At 36.5% G+C, this 25,246-nt stretch overlaps 1 protein-coding gene and 1 long non-coding RNA gene across 2 annotated transcripts in view; both read left to right on the top strand.

Moving 5' to 3' along the window:
- Positions 1-6,657, top strand: part of LOC107676020 (bifunctional 3'-phosphoadenosine 5'-phosphosulfate synthase 1) — a 21,907-nt gene extending 15,250 nt beyond the window's left edge. The window contains exons 11-12 of the mRNA XM_016470545.1: positions 970-1,199; positions 5,833-6,657. Of these exons, the coding sequence (XP_016326031.1) occupies positions 970-1,199; positions 5,833-5,971 (369 nt within the window). The 3' untranslated portion in view covers positions 5,972-6,657. The remainder of the gene's footprint in view (positions 1-969; positions 1,200-5,832) is intronic.
- A 288-nt stretch (positions 6,658-6,945) lies between these two features.
- LOC107676050 (uncharacterized) lies at positions 6,946-10,644 on the top strand. Its single transcript, XR_001632679.1, has 2 exons — positions 6,946-8,419; positions 10,211-10,644. It is a non-coding gene; the product is annotated as an uncharacterized LOC107676050 (long non-coding RNA).
- Positions 10,645-25,246: the final 14,602 nt, after the last annotated feature.

Below are 25,246 nucleotides of genomic sequence, written 5' to 3'. Positions count from 1 at the left end.
TGTCGCGTACAATCCATACACACACACACACACACACACACACACACACACACACACACACACACAGACAGCAAGCACAAATGGGGAGCTTTCTTCTGACAAAACTTGTTGCTGGTGTAGTGTTCCATGGCTATTTTGAAGTCTCTTGTTCTTTAATCATGTGGCCGGGGACATTAAAAAATGTATTGGGAGCAGACAGAGTCTTGAGACTAAAGCAGCCCACAGGAAGCACTCGTTCACCTCATTGACTTATGAGGAGGAAGTAGGGGACACGCTGACTCCACAGAAAAGGATTAGCTTAGGTGATGTAGGCCAATTCTAATCTTACGTCCATAATAAGAGATGTTTTCATTTATCTTGAAATTATACATTTTGACTTTTTTTTTTTTTATTGTCGCTATCTTTGTGCCATTAAACAAAATTTCACATTTGCATTTGGTTTACATTATCATCGTTCTTCAAATTTTAAGCATAGGATTGTTAATCAGAAAATGAAATCTGTCACCCTCTATCTATTCATACTCATGTTGTTCCAACCATTCTTTCATTTGTGAATAACATAAAAGAAAAGAAAAAAGTTCAGCACAGATTGTCCCAGATGTTTTTTTCTATGTCTCTCTGTTTGACTTGTACGTCTTCTAAAATCACAGCCGTTTTGTCTCAAAAACCAAAATTGAAGTTAGACACTTAAATTCTTCCTGTTTTGGTTGCTCTCAAATCTTATTCGCATGCATTTGGTTGCGAGAACATTTTGTTATGCCATATTCAAATATACACAAATGTGAATGACATTTGAGACCTATAACAGAGGGAAAGATTTTAAGCAAATAATGGTTTAAATTTTGCCTTTTTCTCACATAAAGCTCAACAACAACTCCAATTCTCATTCATAAGTCAACTGCTTGGACTAACTCTTAGTTAGATTTGTTTTAAAGTAAAAATAAAATACATTTGAACTTCTTCCAACAGGTGCAGTGGCACTGTAGGGTCCGGATGGTGGCTGGGGCCAACTTTTACATAGTGGGACGTGACCCCGCAGGAATGCCTCACCCAGACACAGGTAAAGACCTCTACGAGCCTTCCCACGGGGCTAAAGTTCTCACCATGGCCCCTGGACTCATATCCTTGGAAATTGTGCCTTTCAAAGTGGCAGCCTACAATAAAGCCAAGAAGGCCATGGATTTTTATGACCCCAAAAAGTAAGTTTGTCTTTTTTTCCTCTTTAGATTTGCCTTCCTGTCTATTAAAACAAACTAACTATACAAATTGAGTAAGACAAGTATCTTTAAGCAACTAATTTCATCAAATTTGAGACTTGGGCATATTGGAAGTTGTGGTAAATTGAAACCAACCGCTGAAGGCATGAATTTACTTCATAAACATTTATCTTCTGTACATGTTCAAGCAATCTATCACTGTACAAACTTCCCTCCATGTCAGGCTTCCTCGATTCCTAGCTGCGTTGCCAAGAATAACAGGAAATGTTTTGTTGTTGTGTGCCTTCACCAAATTCTACAGCTTTGCTCCATTCTTTGAAGTCATTTAGAAGTGGAGATCTGCCATTATTCCTCTGGCACTGTGCAAATGCTGCAGAAGATGACTAACGAAAATCATGCGTTTTCGCTGTGTCTCGTCTTGCAATTAATAGCACCCACTGCTATCGAGTTAACAGGCTTTTCAGTCGTCCGTGATGAAGACCATGTAGCATGTCAACATGCAGCAAAATTGACTTGAAGAAAGACAGTGGACTTTTAATGTTGCATGATCTTTATGCAAATGAACATCCCACACAGAGTTTAAAGGAATAACTTAACAAAAAAATGAAAATTGTATCCATTACTCACCATCAGGTCATTCCAAAACAAAATATGACTGTTTTTTTGTTCCATGGAAGAAGAACAACAACAAAAACAAAGACAAAACAACAAAAAAATCTTCAAATAGATCTTTCATCTGTCAAGATTCAAAGAGGACCAGAAAAAAAAAACACTATGAAAATAATCTATACAAATCATTTATGTGCATTATGGTCACTCAGTGTTTAAGTATAAAAGAATATAAACATTCGAAGTAGTAAATAAAAAGCAGCTTGGACATTCTGTAAAACATCTCCTTTTGTCTTCCATGCAAGAAAAAAGACATAGGAGACAATTTTTGGAATTATTATTCCTCTACCTATGTTTTAAATGGTGCAGTTATTTATTGAGATCATTGCTTACCTTGATATGTGAAGTCGAGCGGCATGTGACAGCGGGGCTGTCGCTTCCCTCCTCCGTCCCAGCAAGACCCCCGAAAAGTTGGTTGAGGTGGCAGACTCACACTCCGTCTGACTTTCAAAGGGCCCCGCTTGGCGCCTTAGTAAATTTATGGCGTTCCGTCTGCTCCTTGAGCAGGGTGATGGGCCTGGCCAAATTCGAGAGGAATATGGATGCTGAGCCTAATTGCCAGCCATCCCCCTTAAAGTCTTCTAAAATGCCTCAAATCAGTCCAAGCTGTTTCTCATTTAAATGCATATTAACTGTTCTCTATGGAGTTGGAGTTTATGTGTTCCACCCCTTCACCCCATTGAAGTGACTACCAGGTGGAATGGTGATAATATTCCATAAACTATCATTTGGGGGTCCATCCAATAGTAGGATGCATCATATTTGCCTGCTACTACTGGATGATTGCTAAGGTGTTCTGAATGCATATATATGTATTTTTATTTATTTATTTAGTCATTTATTAGACGCTTTTATCCAAAGCGACTTACAAATGAGGACAACAGAAGCAATCAATTGTAGTATTAAAACAACTAAAAACAGATCCAAAACTAAAGCTAAAACTTTATAAATACTACCTATACACATTTTAAAAAGAAAGAGATTAAATAAAAATGCATACAACAAAATTTCAAAACTTAACATTTAAATGATAAACAAAAAATAAAGCTAAAAACAATTAAAAATATTAAAGAACAAAAGGTATAAGAGTATAATAATGATTCTAACATAACACTAAGCCAAACACTGTATATACACAGTATATCAGTGGCGTTCCATCCATATAAACTGCGAATGCTCCGCATACCTAGGCCATTTGAGAGAATATGTTCACGGGATAATTCATATAAACATGATTTTAAGTTGATCCCTTGTCATTTGAAATGTAACTTAAAGCTTAAAGAGTTAGGAATAAGTACGTAAAATGATTTTTTTGCCAAATGGCAGTCATTTTCTGTAAATCTACGTCAGTTATGGTTGCTTCCGCAGCTTTCTCGCCTCCGCTCTGTTGCTATGACTCGTCAGGATTGTAGCGCGTTCTCAGTGATTTGCTGGTCTGCGGCAGATTTAATGCATGAGGTAAGCTGTTCGCAAAGCGCTCACCCAAGCGGAAAAATGCGCTGTTGCTGCCAGATCTCGATTGCCGAAAATTACATTGTGTTTGATGCAAAACCAACTCGACTAAATCAAAAGGAAAAAAAAAACCACTAACTGTATATTTTTATTTTCTCAAGCAAAGCAAATAAAAAAAAGTCCACTTAAAAACTAACATTTTTGGTCATAGACAACGTATGTTGAAGATATACGTTATTGTCAACGTTATTTCCTAAGCTGTAAATAAATAAAAATTTTTTTATAAAAATGTGGGCTATATAAAATTTTTATAATAACAAACATCATATTGTTTTGCATATGCTTGTGTCGCTTACAGTTGAAGTCCTTCATAACTTAACTACGTGTAAACGTTATTTGGCGGTTTTTACTTGGAAAACCAGCTATATTTTTCTTGCATTAGAATAACAATGGATAAACCTGAAACGATAGAAGAAGGATAGGAGAATAATTTCATTTACAAATAAGTAAGGAAATGTGCATACTTTTAAATTGACGATAAACCTGAAACGATAGAAGAAGGATTGGAGATGAATTTCATTTACAAATAAGGTAGGAAATGTGCATACTTTTAAATCGACACCTGCCACGGTGTTTCTTAGCTATTTGTCATATGTGATCCCTTTTGAGTGTCCTAAAAGCCAATGGGGGGGGGCGATCTTATCACTCAGCCCATATATATATTAGGGGTGGAACTGTTCAGCTTACTCACGGTTCGGTTTGTATCACGGTTTTAGAGTCACGGTTTCGGTATGGTTTGGCATGTGCTATGTTTAGGGGAAAAACTGTACTGTCAAATAAAAATAAAGAAAATAAGAATAATCTATCTAACTACAAGCAACAGCACAAATAAATACAATAGAGTAAAGATATAAATAAAATAAACGGTGTTTTTCATTTTTTTTTTTTTAGGTAGGTCTAACATTAGTTTTTAGGTACAGAAATTGAATAAAGTAATGAAATGTAAAACAGCATTGCATATTTGACTGTATAAATTAAAGCTTAATCTTTATTTAAGTTACAAAAGCTATTCAATCAAGAGCAGTGAGTGATTTCTTTGTTGTTGCTGTTTGATTAATATTAAGAAAGTGCTGTCACTTTAAGACACTGTAAGTACGTTCAGCCGGCTATGTCTGCTATAGGATACTTACCAAGATGGGCATTTTGACATAATTTTTTGTGTGAATTTGTCCATTTAAACACAATACTTCAGAGAGAGCTTAATATTTGCGCGCTTCAGATGAGCGCACGCACAAATCTTCTCACTGCGCTCGCGTCCTCTGGCTCTTAAATGTTTAAACTGGCAAGGCTTAATAAATGAATTTAGTTTAACGTACTGACCCCAAACTTTTAAATGGTAGCAGTGTATTTTTTATCCCGTACCGTAAGCGTATATAAAATTCAATTATTCCTACTAAACACTATCAGTACCATACAAATTACTTGACTCACTCAAAATACTTGGGTTTGTTCAAATGCATTACTCAACATTCCACATTATAAGCACATATGAACCTGCTTGTCTAGACTGAAAAGCCGCTGTGAACGACAGTTTAATGAATGTGATAGGGAAAGCACAGTGCAACAGTGTACGTTTATAAATTCATTGCGCTGTGTGAATTTGTTTTCGTAAGGTCTGCGTTTTAATTGAAGAACAACTAATCCGTAACAAATAAACCCTATCCGTAGGAGCCGTTGAGGATTGTATTTAGACTAGTGTTCGAGTTTTATTCATGCAGTTGGAGACTAATTAGCTCTATTTATCAGACGTTTTGCACTCTGTTTATTTTCAAAGCATTTGTTTAAATGAAAATGTGTAGCCGAGAGTTTGGATTTAATGACGTGGGTCTGAAGTTTAGATTTCTGTTTCTTGCTCATTTATTTTTTGTCTAGAAGTAAAGTCAGCCTGTTAACCTCCTCGTCTTTGCACCGTTGAAAGGAATTATGTGGCTTGAAAGGCCACTTGAGAGAACATATTTTATCATACACTCTTAAAAATAAAGGTGCTTCACGATGCCATAGAAGAACCTTTTTGTCTAAATGGTTCCATAAAGAACCTTTAACATCTGAAGAACCTTTCTGTTTCACAAAAGGTTCTTTGTGGCAAAATAAGGTTCTTCAGATTACAAAAAGGTAAGAAAGAGATGGTTCTTTAAAGAACCTTTGACTGAATGATTCTTTGTGGAACCAAAAATGGTTCTTCTATGGCATCGCTTGAAGAACCTTTTGAAGCACCTTTATTTTTAAGAGTGTAGAGCTCTTTTCAGAGAATAATGCATCGTTCCCTCCAGAGCGAAACGTCCCGAACAAAGGAGCAGTGTACAACACCTAGTTATTATCTCTGACGCAAACCCCGAGATAATGTTTCTTTTTCATTTTCTTATCACATTGGGTACCACACTGTCCCTTTACCGTGCACATCTTAACATTCCCTCTGCCGTCTCGTTTTACCCAGACACCAGGACTATGACTTCATCTCAGGAACCCGCATGCGGAGGATGGCTCGCGAGGGCCGGAACCCTCCGGAAGGCTTCATGGCACCCAAAGCCTGGAATGTTCTCAAGGAATACTACCAGTCTTTGGAGAAGGCCTAAGCCGGTTTCCAGCTGCGTAGAGAGAGGCGGAAGCAATTCTGTTACAGTGGAAGAAGGGAAAGGAGGAGGAGAAGGAGGTGATCTTGGTTTGTAAAAAACAAAACACACACAGAATGATTGAACACTGGGACCACCCAAAGGACTTCTTGCACTATTTTGGATGTTGTTCCTCATTAAAACACTGTCGGTTTCATAGTGCAGAGTCTTATGGCAGCGTTTTATATGTTCGATTTAAAAAAAAAAAAGCGAGTTAACTTGTGAAAGGTGCATTTAAGTATTCAATACTGTAAAGATAGAAAACTAAACTGTTTTATTAGCAAATTATGCCATCTCTATTCTTGTACACTCGCTGTTACAATTGGATGAAAGATGACGTGTAAATTGAAAATGGCCCTACTTGCCTTAAAGAGCTTTTATTGAAACTGTTACATTTACAGCATTGTTCTGGCTTTAATGCATGCTGAGCTCTATTGACAGCATTTATGACATATTGTCAACAGAAGTACAACAAAAAAATACATTTTGACTTTTTCTTATTTTTTTTAAACAGCAAAAAGTCAGTAACAATAGTAAAGCTGATACGTTTTGCACAATATATGCAAGAATAAAGGACTTTTTGCATAGAGAAATATCAAAACAAAAGACCTAGAACAGTAGACCCATTGCAAAACTAAATAATGTATTTATTAGTGCTGTCAAACGATTAATCCATAAAAGTTTTTGTTTGCATAATATATGTGTGTGTTCTGTGTATAATTTATTATGTATATATAAATACAAACACATACAGTATATATTTTGAAAATATTTACGTCTATATTTACATTCATATAATTTAATAAATATATTAAATAAATATATTTAATATATAAAAATAAAATATTTTTCTGAAATATATACTGTACATGCATGTGTGTGTATTTTTATATACATAATAAATATACATAGTACACACACATATATTATGTAAACAAAAACGTTTTGTTTTGTCTGACAGCACTAGTATTTATGAATATAAATATGCAAAAGTACATTGCAAGTACACTAATGTAAACTTTTTTTGCCTTACCATAAAATCAGTTCAACCTGCCACAAATGCTGTTGATAGAGCTTAATGTACTGAGCAATGAACAATTCTTGGAGCCAAAATGTGTGCCTGGATGGGACTGTATACGGTTATTGTACCAGGTTATATGTGACGGTTGATATCATTAGAAAAACCCCTAGTGTTTTATTCAACGATTATTCAAATGGGTGTGGTGACAACAGTATATCCTCCTTTGTGTTCGTTTTGGCAACATTTTATTCTAAAATCTGGACAATTGTTTAAGGAATTTGCTTGCAAAGCAGCAAAACAATTTAAATCTGTGAGGTTTGTTTTTGAAGTTACTGGCATTACTTTAATAGCATCTGTCTAGTCTGTAACATTTCTAGCCATAGTGTTTTGATATTCCTTTGTTTGAATATAGTGTTTTGTTGAACAAAATTATTTAGCTTTATCTTTAGGTGCATTTTTTGTAGTATTTATTTTTATGACTTTTTGTTATATTAGAATAGAAAGATTATCATGTAGACGTTCTTCAGTTTACAATTCATAGTTGTCCTGTTTATTTTTAACAGCATTGTCCTTCTTACCTCAGTGTCTTTAATAAACCATTCCACCAAAAAAAATCACAAATATCAGCTTCATTGATATTAAAAGTCTGCGCTCGTCGAAAAATATGAAAAGACATGAAACTCACTGATCATAACGTACATTTTCCCCAGTTCCCGTAGTTAAACAGTGCCGTGTGCAGCTGCTGTACAAGGTCAATAAAATATATCAGAAAATACATGCAGAGAGCCAGCTGGCCTCCAGATGCAGTCGCACCCCTGTGAAAGTGGGACACCTAGGGTTAATCCAGACCCTTTCAGGAATTCCCTGCCCTCTCCTTTGATTCCAGCTCGGAGATTAAACGTCCAAATGTGCCAGCCGTCATGTTTTTCTCCATATGCCCTTGCCAGATCTTGTTCGATCTGTGATCCGCATCGAGTGGGGCCTTCAACATGAGTGAATAGCACTTCAATATGAAGATGACGTGAACGTTTGCCTGGGTATAAAGTTACGTTTTCCCCTCTTCATCTGTTTACCTATATTCCTATGGGATCACTTGAATTATTTTGATTGAGACACAAGACTAGCCTTATATCTTTATTAAATGTGCCAGAACAATTTCAATACAAAGGGTGCTCAACTTGTAGCATTCAGTCAATCACGTAACCGTGTATGTGTATGATAAATGATGCTTGTAAATGTTTCTGCCAACTGTTTTTTTTCCTTCAGCAGTGTCTTTTAACACAGGCTTTATTAATACTGACAGACAGGGAAGCGGCTTTTTGTACCACCTGGTTCGAGCCTCGGCCCGTTTGACCTTCTCTCCAGTGCTGAAAATGCAAACCACCGTAAAGGTAAATGCATCAAATCATGTGGAAATCATTACAATATCCTTAACATGTAAAGATGGGTTAGTGAAGTTATTTTGAAAGGGGATGGGGAACGAATTATTGCGGTCCAAATATTTGTTGTTGACGATAGATGTCTTTGTCAGAACAGCATGTGTTTTCCTGACAAATAAATATACGTTAGAGTTTATTTCTAAGCATACAAACTCCAGACTCTTGGATCGTTCAGCAGACAGTTAATGTCTTTTTAATATCTCAAAGCGTTCCAGCTCATAGGTTTTGACCTTCTTGACTGCATCTGACCATATAAATCATACAACAGTCAAAAATGTTCAATATGAATTGATACGAAGTTCATTAGAGAACAAAAATAATTATTAAAATGACTAATTATTACCAAATTCATATTTTGCACACAACCACATTTTCCCCACTTAAAAAAATTGAATATTTTATAAAATTGTGACACCCGTGAAGTGACATCATTGTGGCGGGAAGACAAGTTGGAAATCCGATTCGATTTTCATTGTAGTCTTGACTGTAGATGTCAAGCTTAACCATTTAACAGTCAACATCGTTGTAAGAAAAAATTTGACTTTTTAGTTTTATTTTATACAATATTCTAGCAATGCCACGGTTATGGGTTCAATTCCCAGTTAATGCATGATTTAACAAATTGGATACCTGCGCACCTTGTTTCTCGGAATCTTTGTTGAAAAAGAACCAACATTTTTCCTGAAACTTTCAAGTCCCATTTTGCACCCATGTGTGGAAAGTGCCCGATAACTTGCACGCATTGCTGCACATCCTCCATGACTAATTAGTGTCACCACTCCATCATGTGACATCATCGGCTGTACCGGTAGATTAAACTGTTACATGAAGCCCGGCCACATTTCCCCTCCATTTCCCCTGCATCTGCTTTTACTTCCATTCAAAGCCGTCCATGACAAAATCTGCCTCCTATAAAAGGACAATGAAGCTGGGCTGTTATCTTTAACTGCAAGTAAAACTAAAACTATTAAAAACATTTCTTGGTAATTGAAATGAATCTGAAATAAAATAAAAAGCTTAAACTAAACAAAATGTAAAAATTGGAGTTACCTTGGCAACTAACTAAAAAAATTCAAAGGTATATTTTAAACACAAGTTTAAAGCAAAAGAAGATATTTTGAAAAATGTTGGTACCGATCAGCTATGGACTTCCATAGAATGAAAGAAAATACAATGGAAGTCAATGGCTACTGGCAACTGTTTGATTACCAACATTCTTCAAAATATCTTTGTTTGTGTTCAAGAGAAGAAAGAATTTCAGAGATTTGGAACAACTTGAGGGTGAGTAAATGATGTCTCTTCATTTTTGGGTGAACAGTCTCTTTAAGTAACAAACTTGAACTAAAACTAAATCTGAAATAACATAAATTTTACCTGAATAGTAATGTTGAGAAGAAAAAAAAAACTATAATGGTGTATAAATAATACTAAAACAACTTCCCACTTTACTAGACACATATTACAAGTTCTATACCGATTAGCTGTTCGTTAAAAATCTTGTCTTTAAATTCCTCCTCCAATATTACCTGTATTTTTCAAAGGTGCTTTACATTTGTAATGAAATGAGAATGTTTGCTGACACTCCCATGTGATTTTCATAGCTTATGTAAATATTTGCTTGGTTCCACATGTTTTTTCCTGCGATGTCTGATACTTGAGACGTCAGTCACAAACATTCATGATTTTCATTGACTGCATCCTTTTCCTTTTAATCTGCTTTCATCCGGTTTGGCATATCTACAGATATTAAAATCTGAGATATAGGGCATTACCTCAGATGTGAGGGTTTTGAAATGAAGAGATCACATGGATAGAGGGGTATCATACATCAAATGCTACAGCCTGGCATGTTCACATCAAAGAGACGCATCTGTTTCATGACATGATGAGGACCCAGTCCCATGAGGCAGCGAGGAGGAGGACATGACAGTCCTCATCTTGTCCTCGTTCACCGTCTGAGTGTCTTCACACTGTATGGCAGCGCTCCAACCTCACGCCACCTACCTGGGTAAGTGAAAGTGATCTTTGTCATTATGAAAGACTCCGTCGTCTCAGTATCAGACGGCACGCCTAAAGGCTGTTCACAAACCATATGATGCATATTGTATGTTTAAATGACAGGAGCTGTTCAAATCTGCCATTTCCAAGAGTCAAGTGGTTACCCAGTTGTAAGTAAACAAGATTTTCTCAAGAAAAAAAAATAAATAAAAATGTTGTATATATTTATATATAGACACTCACAGTATATATATATATAACTGAAGTCTTTGTATAAATAAACATTGCCACTATGTCCCGACAGAATGATGAGGTTCATTTTAATAATATTTCTCTTTTAAGGTTTCACAGCTGTGTCTGTATCTTAATACTGATATATATTCAAAATCCGTCAGCGTGAAAGTCAGTCTATCTTAAAAGTCCTCTTTCTATATTTCACCTGCTACAAGTTAAACAAGGCCACAAAGAGTATGGAAAATTGTATTGTGTGTGTTTATATGTGTGTGTTTTAATCATTTTAAAGGTCCCATGACATGCTGCTTTTTGGATGCTTTTATATAGGCCTAAGTGGTCCCTAGTACTGTATCTGAAGTCTCTTTCCCGAAATTCAGCCTTGGTGCAGAATTTCAGCCACTACGAGCCAGTCCCACAATGAGCTTTCCTTAGGACGTGCCATTTCTGTGGTTGTAGCTTTAAATGCTAATGAGGAGGAGAGAGGCGGGGCAACTGCCATGCTTCGCTCTTTTGCAAGCCATGATGTCTCTCGAGGAAAAAAAAATATTGCGCTCGCCTCGCACGGTAGTTGCTCATTTTCTCATGGGCGGGCCAAATTCTCTGGGCGGGCAAAGCAGAGAAAGGGGAGGTAACCTTTCCCCGTATGACGACATAAAGGGAAGATTCCAGATTGGGCCATTTGAGCTTTCATTTTCTCAAAGGCAAAGCAGGATACCCAGGGCTCGGTTTACACCTATCGCCATTTCTAGCCACTGGGGGACCATAGGCAGGCTAGGGGAACTCATATTAATGTTAAAAAACCTCATAAAGTGAAATTTTCATGCCATAGGACCTTTAAGTAATTGTGCTTATATTTCCAGCATCATGAGCCATCACATACATTTAAGATAATTCCCCCCCCCCTTTTTAGTGGGTCCTAGTAGCTAGTATGTATGCATTTATTCATTCATTCATTCATTCATTTTTGTCAGCACTACAATTTTCTATCTGTGATGACATTTCAATATATGGACCTGAAGATTCATTAATTTTATTTTATTTTTAATTTAATTTATGTATTTCTTAATGTAAGATTTTTAAAGTATTATTGCTATAATGCCTGAAATATTATTGCTTATGCTATAAAACTATAACAAACACTTTAATTTAGTAAAATATTGCAATGTAAAATAATTTTGTATTTTAATATTATTAAAATTTTCAGCATCATTACTCCAGTCTTCAGTGTCACATGATCCTTCAGAAATCATTTCAATATGCTGATTTGCTGCTCAAGAAACATTTCTTATTATTATCAATGAATTGAAAGTTCAAAAGAACAGCTTTTATTTGAAATCAAAATCTTCTGTAAGATTATAAATGACTTTACTGTTGTTTTTCATCAATATAATGTCCTTTCTGAAAAAAGTATACATTTTTAATAATTAACTAATTTTTAATTATTAATATTTTTCAGTCTTGTATCCTGAATTATTAATTCACTTGGTATTGCCAAATTGTTCTTTTTACTCATAATAAACAGTCAGCAATTTTATTAGGAGGTGAATCTCGAGTTCTGTTGCATTTACGCACATTGGTATTCACCTGCTCATTTTCATAAGCGGTGTCGCCCACTCAAATTGCTGACTCTCATTAAAATTGACTTCCAGACCATTTTCTGCTTCAAATCACTGTCAGTGAATGCATCTTTTTGTGTTAGCACTGACTTCAGCTTTACAAGTCACTCAAATGGCCTCCTCATGTTTAAGTGATTATATAATGAATAGAAAAAGCAACAATATGCACCAGACTTGATGCTGATAGTTTGATTTTCTTGTGTCTGCATGTGTGTTTCTCAGGTAATACACTGCACCCAGTCACGATATTTGCGACGGGGAAGTTGGAGTGACTCTGTCTGTCTTGATTGAAAGCTGTCAGCACATCTTCGTGCCTTTTGGCCACAGTGAGTTGATGACGAAGGTAACACTGATGCTATCATCTGCTGTATGCTTTATAGGTCAAAACGATGCATTAATAAGACATTAGCGTTCACTGACACGCTACTGTATTCAAATGCAATGGCTTGTGTGGAGCTGCCTTTTGCGTCAGCGCCATCTGAATGAGTCCTGATGCTGCGCTGTTCTCCTTTTATCTGCTCTTCCTCAATCAGGAGACAGAGATGCTATCAGTGAGAAGAGAAACATGCACTAATCCCGGAGTTTATTTGTTCATCGCTAGCAGTTACAGACCACCCTTCAGGGGGTACCGGTACCTCACAAAGTAAACATGTACAGCGTCAGTAGCGCAGGCTTATTTGCTAGTGATTGTTGCTAGTTCATCTAGAAACAGTGTTTAAGGGGATGAATTCAGTAGATTTAAAGTTACTTTTAAAGTTTAGCAAGTTTTAGATATTCTGTGTTGCTTTCATAAATATTTTTTAAAATCATAGCTAAAGAGTCATTTGGTTGTTTGGGTCACTTACATGCTGTACCTTTTAAAATGTCAATGAAATAAAGTAGAATTTAGTTCTTAAGAATAAAATAAAAGACCTTGGATAATTAGCTATAAGGATATTAAAGCCGTTTTGATATTAATACTTGAACTCTGCTGCTTTTGGTGCATTTAAATCATTTCAAAAAGGCCATATTTAAGTGCTGAACCCACATAAACTACACAAAAAAGTTGTAATTACCAGTGGCGGCTCGTGGGTTTTAAAATAGAGGAGGCACACTAATTGTATTGGTCTGGGATCCCTGCCGATTATTATTATTATTATTATTTGCTTAACCACTTTAAAATGGCTTTTTGGTTGCTTTTAGTCAGAAAACGTAAAGAAAACGACATACAGCAAGATAATATAATTTCACTTACCTGGCCTATCACTTGAAGCAAACATCCATCCCTTCTTAAAAGTCTGTGTTAAAAGAGAGCTGCCTGTTGCGCCATTTAATTAAGCCGACTGCTGTACCCTATATCCAGCTTAGGCTGCTTTCCCTAAATTTGTATATACACTGTTTGAATGACAGCTTGGTAAATCTGTTGGCAATCAAATATTCAATATCGCTACTCATCATAAGTTGGTACATTATCAGCGCAGCGGCAAGGGAGGCTAGCCTCCCTTGCGAGGTTTCTTTTCTCAACACTCCTCAGCACTGAAAGTGAACACTCGATGCTGATTGGCAAATTTTTTTACCAACGGAGGCACGAGAGCTCAGCTTCCCCCTACCCTTCTCTATCATTAGCAGTTGCAATTACATCAGCAGATTTGGCGCATTCACGATAGAAAAGCGGCGCTTTCACGTTATGGTATTACAACTGTGAAATTACAAACAAAAAATACACATTCTGAGACGTGAACTGAAATGAATTGGGAATTTTATTAACATTAAATCGTCCTCCTCCCATTTTCACCTCAAAATGATGGGGAAGCTGTGCCTCCCCTGCCTCCCCCGAAGAGCCGCCACTGGTAATTACTATTGGGAAACTCAGGATTTTCTTTTATCCCTGAGTTTCCGAGTTGGCGGTGTGTCGCTGAAAAAACGTGGTGGATGCAAATCATGCAATAGTGAAATTATTGCAATTTTGTATTGTATTTTGATTAAATTATTTTTATTTTCTATTACAGTAAATCTAGTTAAGTTGCATGCACAACATGCAATTATAGATTCAGTTTACTGTATCTTTATAAATGTAATAAAAAACAAAAAGCAAGCAACCAATGCAAAAAAAAGCAAGCAAGCAAAAAAAAAATGTTAATTAAAATTTGTAATTTCTCAACCAGTAGTGTCACCAAATGAAATTTTACAAAAAAATAATTTGATCTCATTTACTAACCGTACATTTCCATAAATTGCGCATGAATTCTGTGTATGAACATTTTCATGAAAAAAAAAATCATGATTCATCAATAACTTTCATGCTAAATTATTTTCAAAATTTACGAAAAAATGTAGGAATAACTGAAACCACACATAAGCAAAAAGCACATACTCTGGATAGTCTTATAAATGTGTTAAGAATAAGAAAAAAGTTTTATCTAGAGATAAATCATCTTTATACTGTATGCATTTCTTTACATACAGTAAAAGAGTAAGAAGAGGTGTGTTATAGTTTGAAATGCATGAATATGATTATGTAGCTACAGCTACAATGAATGCTCTGTAATGTGAGTCATGCACAGGTTGTGAATTTGGCACACACACACACACACACACACACACAAACACACAAAAAAGAAAATGTGGAAAGTTGTTCTGTGTGTATAAATATGTGAATGAGACCCATTGTTTTCAAAGTTTCAGGTTTCTTAATGCTTTTCCATTAGTTGGACAAACAAACATCCTAATCCTGCTGGTGGAGATGCTCAACAAAAAGAGCAATATTAGTGCCACACAATGTTTCCTTTTCAAGGAAATCAGTCTTTGAATGACTTGTCTGCATATTAAATTCCAATATGTATCTTTACATCGAAAAATACAATTAATAATACATTATAAAAAAATAAAATACATATGAACAAAATGCATGCAACTTTTTAACACAGTAAGTACTATGTGTTGTCTGAGGTTTAAGAGGCTGTGAGGTCATTTGTGTTGCTTTACGTTCTCTCTCACGGTATTTGGCCATAAATAAACAGCCTGATGATATATGACCAAACTGGCATTAGCATTCAAATTGAAGATCCTATCATGACAGCATGCAAATGAGGTGGTAGCTTTGTGAGGTCATAAATACATGCTCATCTTGATACACATTGTACTGTTTTCCAAAGCCCCGCTTGAACAAAATCTCACATTTCTACCACTGCAGGTTACCTAAGCTTTGTTCGCATAATTAATAACCGATAGCGGAAATATGAGTGTGTAGTTACATCTGCTTGGCCTTTAGCCATGTGTTTTTATTAGTAAGACATAGTGGCTCCGTTTCAGCCGGGGCTTGTTGGCTGAGCACCTGGTTGGCAATCTTGATTTCCCATATATCATCTGCTGTGGTGCTATTCGATGCCGCGATTGTATTTGTCTTGGACATTGTTCTAGCTTTGATCATGAGCAGCTGTAATTATTTGGCCCCGCACTTTCCGCAGGAGACAGCCGGTGCAACAGGAGAAGGCCTTGTGTGTGTATGTGTGAACACAATCCCAAACAGACCGGGCACAGTGCAGGACTTAAGTAGAGGATAAATAGCCCAATTAAATGCCTCCTTTATGGTTTTCATCAACAATACAGTTGGCTGCTATTGTGCAACACTCTTTAAGTCTGTGAATGAAGGCGGATACGTAAATGAATCAGTGGAAATTGAAGCAGGCCCACCCTCCCCCTCCAGGCTTTCATCCTTAGGTCTCGAAACAAAAATAAACACATGAATTAAACCTGAGAGGTGAATGAAAGGGAATTGTTCATTTATGGAGTCCGGAAAACAGGAGCAATCGGGACCGAAAACAAGGGTGATTTCATTAAACCCAAAGCGCATTTGACCCCTCCCTACAGCTCAGCTATTGTAAAGAGCGAACAATGAAGCTTTCTGTACGCAATTTATTTATTTTTCTTACTGTACTGAGTGTATTGTCTATGACTTTTTATAGGCACTATAAAATAAAATAAGTATACAGTTTAAAAAGACCAACATAGTTATTTGTCAATAAAAACATTTAAAAAAAACGTATACAAATATTTTTATTTGCAGTTATTCCAAATACTATCGCATGCCCATGTTTATTCTCTGAAATTCAGTACTTGGATAAGTTGCTCATGTGATGATATATATATATATATATATATATATATAATGTGTATATATGTATGTAAATGAGAATTAAAAAAAAAATCACAATATGTAATCAGAAGACATTAAAATAGCAGGAAAAGGACAGAAAATGCAAATAAAAAATGTGTTGAAAGAAAAGAAATGGAAGTGGAGTTGAGTGAAATATATATATATATATATTTTTTTTTTTATATTGAAATTATATTTCTGTACTATTATATCAAAATATATTATTATTATTATTATTTTTTTTTTTTTTTGCTAATTCTGGCAAAAATGATAAAGTTGATAATTATGTATTTCATTCTCGTAAACTCTTCCACTTTCATTTTTTTCCTTTACACATTTTTAAAAATGCTATTTGCAGTTTCTGCCAGTTTTCTGCCTATTTTAATATCTCCTCTATTAGTAATTACAGATTGGTTTATTTTTTTATTTTTTTCCCTCTCAATAAAGCTACAATATGTGCTTTCTATACAGTGGAGTCTGAGACTGCATTGAAAGTGATTTGTGTGATTTTAAGCCTAACAAATTCACATCACAGCATGTCAATGCTTCCACTCAAAATATTATGCTAAATTGTAATTAAGCATTTGTATTACATCAGTAATGAGGGCAAAACAGACACTTTTTACTAGTGATCTAGATTTGGCACTTCCGTCAGTGGCACAGTAGCGTTTGTGCGCACTGTTCTGTTGACTTCTTGTCTTTTAGTGTTTCAGGAGTTAAAAAAATACATTTTTATCTGGTTCTGGTAGACAGCAGCCCACCCTGAAGTTCAGGTAATCCAGGAGTTACCCAGGGAGCTCCAGCGGCAGCTAGACTGGCTTACAGCTTCACTCCTGATATCCTGATTTTTATAGTTCACTCTTCCTTCATTACCATTCCTCTATCCTCAGAGCCAAAGCCAAATGTGGGCTTTTTTTACAAGTTTTTTTTATGAACTTTTATGAGTTATAAGTAGTATCGCATGTTTCCATTTCCATTGTCCAGAAATTCCAACAAAACACACATCTCCATAAATCAGGCCCAATGGATCGCCCAGCAGTGGTGTTGCTGCCCTCCTGGTTTAATCCTGAGCCAGTTTTCAGAGTTTAGTGGAATGCAAATTGGCTTTATATCGGACAGATTTAATTAGAAGTGACTGTGGAAGAGACAAAGACATATTTAGCTTTGGAATCTTATTTGTGATAATCACGCTCTTGGAGGACAGTCAGAGCCATTAGTTCCCCCTCCCCGTGTCGCCTCCTGACATTTTAATTTCCCTCGGCCACATCCTGACTAGCCAAGGGAAGAGATATATTCAGATTTGTCCTCAAATAATTTGGCTCCAGTCGAGCTTATTGTGTATAGATGTGCTTTGGTACAGCATCCATAATTTCACACCAGTGTTTTCTGTTTATTATGCAGTTGGATAAATATATAAGTCACTTTAGTTGTTGTATCAGCAGATTTCGAAGCTTGTCATTTTATTCTTTGTTCGTACGTTATTAAAAAACCAATAAGCAAGCCCAGCCCAGGTGATAAAAGTAACGCAAAAGGAAAATAATGCATTACTTTTCATATAGAGTAACGCGATTAGTTACTTTATGGATTAATGCAGTTTTGTAATTCATTACTTTAAAAAGTAACTTTCCCCAACACAGTTTATAATATCTTTTGTGTTCCACAAAAGAAAGAAAATAATACAATGAATGGAATGACACGAGAGTGAGTAAATGTTGACAAAATATAAATTTTTCGGTGATCCATCGCAAATGGGATAAAATAAAAATGGGATAACAAGCATAACTCAGATCATTTGATCTTGGATGGATATGATGAGAAATTGGAGAATACTCTCCATGATGCTCTGTCTTTTGAGCCTCTGCTGTTATACCTGGTACCATAGTCCAATGTCTATTTGTTCCACTCTTTGTGTGAACAATATAGTTTTTATTTTTCAAATGAATAGTTGTATGCATCATCTAGCTTCTGAATGGTGTCAAAATGATGCCTTCTGCCAGGAAACTTGGCAAAATTCTGCAGCTGGCTCACAGTTGAATTCAGTTGTCATATTATATTATTTTGTACAACTACTTGACTTTCAATAACTGAAAACAGCACCAACTCTAGCATTATGCCTCAAAAAGTTATGCCTCAAAAAGTAAAGCTGGTGTTCAGCTTGGTGGTCTTTTAAAGGTAGGGTAGGCGATTTTAGAGAGGCTAGCATAGCAATCTAGTAGTGTTGGGTCGTTCTTGAACGATTTGTTCATTTTGAACGAATCTTTAATGTGACTCGGGAAGAACGAGTCGTCTTGGGGAGTGATTCGTTCAGTCGCGCATGCGCAACATCATATAGGTTCTGTACTGGAATTAGTCAAGTAGTTCACCTGTTTCGAGTCTTCGGGTTTTTCCGTGTCATGCGTTCATCACGTGACAGCCCCATAAGTTTAACCAATGCAGTCTGAGCCAGAAAGAGAATTGATTAGTTCATCTCTCGAGTCTTCGGGTTTGAGTCGTTCATTCATCACGTGACAGCCCCATAAGCTTTAACCAATGCAATCTGAGCCGGAAAGAGACTTAATAATAATAATAACCAACTCTTTGTTACAACATTCAGTGTTATGGAAAAGAACCATAATGACAGAAATTCACACATTTATAAACTGTAAGAAGTAAAAAGCTACAATTTGAGACCAGAAACGCATCACGTAACTGTGTAAGATCCCACCTTCCCTGCGTAATCACTCTCCAAAGCCACGCCTCCTCCAAAACACATGACCGCGCACAGGCAGACCAGAGGCTAACCAGAGAAACGGCATTGGTGGAGGGTTGAATGCAACGCTGTCAGATTACCTCATGTCTCATTCACCGGTGAGAAAACTTCACAGAACAAAGCACATATAGCCTAATATTAAAATAATAGCGTCTTCCTTTCTCTCTCGGTCTGCAATAGCATAACGGAACGCGCTGATGATGGATCATGTCTGCGCGAACAGGGTGCTGAGTGCTATGCAAATACATACGTTGACACCTAGTGATATGATTGGACGAACATTTTATGGCCCTACGCCTTCCACAGACGATATAAATACATTTAGACCACTTAACTTAGTGATTGCTATCGGGATATGAAGAGATTTTCAACCAGCATAAACAAAATGTTTTCAAATCAAATCACCTACCCTGCCTTTAATAAACAGAATTTTAAGACAGATATTATTAAATATTTATTTCTATCATGACAACTCTCTGAAGATTTTAGCATGGTAATGGATATGACAATGTTAATGTATTTGGTCTTCGTGGAATAGATCTGCTGCTGGATTGCTGCTGCTGTTGGTTATTGCTGTAGTTGTAGATTATTGCTGCTGCTGCAAGCAAGTACAGGAGCTTGCTACTGCCAATGCATATGGCGATACAGTGCTGTGAGTATTTCAGACATACTACTGCTGCTCAAATAGCATATAAAATAACCCATAGCAGATTTATACAGGTGGAGATGGGGAAGGTGGAGGCTTTCAGATGAACTCTGCAAAATGCTCAAGTGGATGCTAACCTGCCATTTAAATGTAAAGTAGCAAGCTCATTGGCTGCGTACAACATGAACCAATCAGCTTGTGCCAAGTCGTTTAACGCTGTGAATATCATGTTACGTTAAGAACCCATAAGCCTGCGCCATCTAGAGTTTCGTGACAGAACTAGGCACTTATCTAATGCATTCTGTTTTTTAATACAGTCAATTATTGTGCTTAATTGTTTAAGTGTTCCAACATGAGTATTTTATTCAGTTTACTAAAAGGCAATAATACAAGCATGTTCACCGTCAGGTGTCAGTTTACTGACATGCATTTAGATAAAATGTTTAGTTTGAGGTTTAAAGTGTGAGGCCCTCCGAGACAGGCCTGAAGACAGATTGAAGAAGGGAATTTTACCGAGAAGTGTGTCCAGCTGCCTAAATGACAGATATTTTTCTGTACATCGGAATGTCCATTTTTTTTCACTTTCTGAAGACAAAATTCCAGCTAAGTGGCCAAGACCTCTCGGCAGTATGAATATGAACAGAAACACGTCCTGTATGCGTGATGCATCAGCCCTCAACGGCTCCCCAGAGACATTTTCTATCTACATCCCGAATCAAGGTAACAAATGTGTTTCTGTATCACGACTATGGTTCTCTGCCAAATGCATTCAAATCAACGTTTTATTTGCATCATGTTTTTGGTGGAGTGGGACAACACAATTAAATGGTCTTTCGGACCTCCATGAAGTGGAACATCTGTGATGTAAACAATCTGTCCCACTGAATCACTCTTATTATAAGGGGACATTGCCATCTTGCCTTTCGTAAGCGTTCCGTTATTGTTATATCCCACAATGAGTGGGTTATTTATGTGAGAAATTGCTGTGGTATTACTGACACTATCCTCTTGTGTGTATTTGTGGGAGTCTGGATTCCACCTCTGCTCATTTACACCTAATCATTCTTTAGTGTGAAAATCAGGCAAGATGGAAAGGCAGATGGAACATATTAAAAATATATATACACACACACTGAGTGGCTTACTAATGCTTGTCAGAATGACGGTGGGCATTATCCATGCACATGGATTTCATTTGTGAAGCTTAGAGTCAACATGATTTCTGCATGATTTTTGACTTCTTTCAAACTTCCATTTTGTTTTTATGCCAGTGAAATTTGTGGCATCTAATATTTCCTGATACACTTTTGAGGACTGTCCTAAGAAATTTTCAGTAAGTCAGGGTATGTAAAAAAGATAAAAATGCATTATATAGCCGTAATTTGAAACGCTGTTCACCTACATCGTAAAAAATTATTTATTTGAAGTTGTAGAGAAAACATTATTGGACTATGTTTTACATAAAATAGCCTACTGTTTCTGTCTTTGTACTTCAAAATGTGCAAATATGTTTAATTCATATTTTTGAAATGTACTAGCACTTCTTCTGAGTAGAAATTGTTTCTACACAAATGTATGCATTGAGCTCATATATACCCTAATGTAGCTACTTGTCATCTCGCTGGAAAAATTATTATGTGGATGAATAAATAATTGCTTATTTTGAGCACGTAGTATTTTTATTAGTACAAGGTAGTAACCAGTAGGCTAATATAAATTCTAAATATAGGCCTATTACACGCGTCTGAAAATACTTGATTCTGATTGGCCAATCGCGGCATCCAGCGGTGAGATATTTTTAGTATTCACAGTCATCCATAGCAGCGATATCAGTTTGCTTGTTTCAATAACTGAAACGGACTTTATTTTTATATTTCTCCTATCAGATCATGGACTCGCGCTCTTTTATTTTATACAATCGCAACTGGCGCCATCTTGTGTCTCACGCTTTGATTGTAGCGATAATCACCTCGGATGACTTCAGGTATTTTGAATACATACAGTAGCCTATATTACTGTATTTTGTTGCACTGTTGGTCTTGTTGCCAGGCCAAATGTTTTGTACGATGTAATGGACTTTTTTTTCCTTAGCGGAAGCTTTATAATAATATGCAGGTTAGGTTATGATTTCAACTCCAATCATTTGGATAAATGCGATTAGTCTGTGAAATATCATTTTACTCCATCTAAAACTCATAATAGAATGAGCTCTGGACTCGTGCCAGTATAGGTTTTCCTTTAATGACATGAGGAAGTGGCTGTTGAATAGACTTACAATGTACTTTGGGTTTGCTTACGGTATTACAGACTTATATGAGGCCCTTTGAACTGAAAATAAAGAAGTGTTTCCTCACTATTCAGACAAATTACATTTGATCTTGGCTGTTTCCTTTCTTTTCAAATCCCTTTTAAGTTGTCTGTTGAGTGCGAGAAGGCACAAGTGACTTTCTTGGCTGAGCTGAAAGGCCAAAAACATATAGGGCTAATAATCATACAAAGGCCCAGCTGGTGGTTTTGACTAACTTTCTTAAGGTATATGGCGACTGAATAGACTGTTTTAAAGTGTTAGTTCACCCAGCATTAAGCAAAATGTGCTCTTTTTATGTCAATAGAACAAAAAGCACCATAATTACTGAAAATGTTCATTGACATTGATGTTCATGTTATGCTAGTTTTGATGTCAATCATACACCATTCCTTGAAAACCTTACACCAAACTTGAAAACCTATAGCAGGTTTTTAGTGGATAACAATTAGCATTTTAGTCTGTTCCTCACACAAAGATATTGTATGGCTTCAGAAGATTTCCGATACATCTTTATTTTGTGTTTTTAGGATGTTAATTAAGATTGTTAATTTAACTAGATTTAAATAATTTGAAGACTTCTTGCAGCCCCCTGGTTGAGAACCACTGGTTTTTGTTGCTGTTTTACCCGTTTTTGAAGATAGTATATGCTTCTCTTTTAACGTCCATTTTTATGTTCTTAAAATAAGTCATATAGGTTTGGACCAACATGTTGGAACTACTTGCCACTCTTGCAAAATTCCCCATTTTTCTTTAGAAAAATGAACTTTTTGTGTTCTCGAGGCTAATCAAATCCAGATAAACACAAATTTTAAAAGAAAGTAAAGTAAAAAAATAAATAAAAAATTGTAAATTCCTCTTATCTCCCCTGCTTCTCCCAGAGTGTTAAAAGCTGTTGCAACATTTAGTCCAACACATGGTTACAATGTACTATGCACCATCACACACTATTTAAATGTCTTATATGGTTTTACTCTTCCGTCAAGTGCATTTGAGTCTGAATGTATGAATATGTGTTCCAATTTACTGCATTGCTAATGAAAATGTGCTAATTTAGTGTTTAGTTCATACTCAAACCCAGCCCGGGGGTCAGAGCAGAGACTGCAGTCTTCCCTGTAGAGAAGCCAAACTTCATTAGACACTGTGTATTTATGTTTCAGTGTTTATTAAATGGTGGTTTGAGTATTTTAGTGATGGTACGCTTGCTCATCACTCTTGTTGCCCAGAACTGGGTTGTTCGTGTCCAAGAACAAGAATGATGGATTTTGATAAGACATTCTTAATTCCGCTTGGAACATCTCCATGCTTGTTTAAACCCAAACTATTCGTCCAAACATTTTTCAATGACCTATGGTGAAAAGCGGGTCAGAACAGGAGTAGCTGTTATGGCAGTTAGATGCTTGTGGTATGGCAAAGTATGGAACTTCTTTTTAATGTTACCCACAATTCTTCCTTTTACACCCAGAAGGTCTTCTGGAATCAATTGTCGCCTCAACAGTGTGTCAGCACTCCTGAAAAGTTGTCATCTGACCAAAACTAAGGCTTCTATGCTAGTTCAGCAGTTTGTATTCGGTAGAAAATGTCACCCAAGGCAAAATCACAGCCAACATAGTAGCTCTGTTTCATAACGTAGTGAGCTGCCTCACAATTCACTGACCCCAATCTTTTGAGCGGTAGTGTGTGTTTATGAAATATATCAGTATATTTACCCATTTTGGATAATGACTGCAGTGCATGTTGGGATTTCTCTAATTGGAATGGTCCTTGATGATGGATACATGCAACACTATCTCAGAATTGAACCAAAACTAGGTAACTTTTAGGGTATCTACCTTTCAGTCAGTCAACAGTCTTGAATTCAGGACCGTGCTATGATTTTGTCTAGATAGTTTGCTTTATTTTATAACACAGTTCAAATTCTCTAAAAAATCTTGAATGCTGTCTTTAAAACGACTTAATCATGCAGGACTTCATGGCATCTTATCATGCCAGCTGGGCATGAAAGCGCTGGCTGAAATGGACACTGGTAGTCAGTACACAGGGTGCCCGGTCCCTGCCTGCTGCTTCTGCAATTTCTACATCTCATGTTTAGGGACAATGAGCCATTGTGTGGCAGTTATTCAATCCTGTGCAGCTTGCGAGCTTTGACAGTGAGTGATCACATAAAATGATGTCACTGCAAATGCTTGTAAGCCAAGTACAAAGGAGCACCTTAGATACTGATCTGTGGCCAGATTAATGTGAGGGAACACTGAAGAGTTCAGAGGAAGTCTGTAACAAAAGTCACAAGCGCGTTGATTTTACAGAATAAGGCAATTTTGGCCCTTTAAAAGATACATGGATTGGAAGACTGCTGTTCTGCCATGATTTTACAGAACGTTTTAAAAGACAACCATGGAAAAGAAGAACTTTTGGCACCCAGGATCCACAGAACTTGGAAAGCCTGCTTTCCAAAAAGTTCTACAAATCCCATGACCCTTGCGTCTTCATTTATTGACTATTAGGCTAATTGATTATGTTTTCAGCTACAAATAAGAGTGTTCACACACAAAATATGTTGTAATCCACCTAATGTTTTTTGAACTTTCATTGTATGGGGAAAAAACAGTTCAAAATGTTGTTTATCTTTCTGAAAGAAAGTCATGCATGTTTGGAACACTCTTACAAATGAAAATTCTTTATTGGCATCTATGGTTCCATGAGGGACCATTAAAGGGATAGTTCACCCAAAAATGAAAATTTGATGTTTATCTGCTTACCCCCAGGGCATCCAAGACGTGGTGACTTTTGGCACTTTCCCACTGCATGGTACGGCACGGTACGGCTCGGTACGGTTCACTTTTGGGGGGTTTTCCACTGGGTACCTGGTACCTGGTACTTTTTTTAGTACCACCTCGGTTGAGGTTCCAAGTGAACCGTACCGTTACCAAAACGTGACGTGTAAACTCTGCTGATCATGGATTGGCCGGAGAGAATCGTCACTACCTGCGTCACTGAACTTGCGACACAAACACAACAGAACCGCTAGATTTAAATCAGCACAGCCAGCGTAGGATCGAACGCAACTGTTTTGAACGAATGCACATTTTTTTAAGA

The sequence above is a fragment of the Sinocyclocheilus anshuiensis genome, unplaced genomic scaffold (genome assembly GCF_001515605.1).
Source record: "Sinocyclocheilus anshuiensis isolate Anshui unplaced genomic scaffold, SAMN03320099.WGS_v1.1 scaffold469, whole genome shotgun sequence".
Taxonomy (NCBI): domain Eukaryota; kingdom Metazoa; phylum Chordata; class Actinopteri; order Cypriniformes; family Cyprinidae; genus Sinocyclocheilus; species Sinocyclocheilus anshuiensis.
Note: the sequence above shows the minus strand (reverse complement) of the source record. Positions and strands in the feature narration are given on the sequence as shown.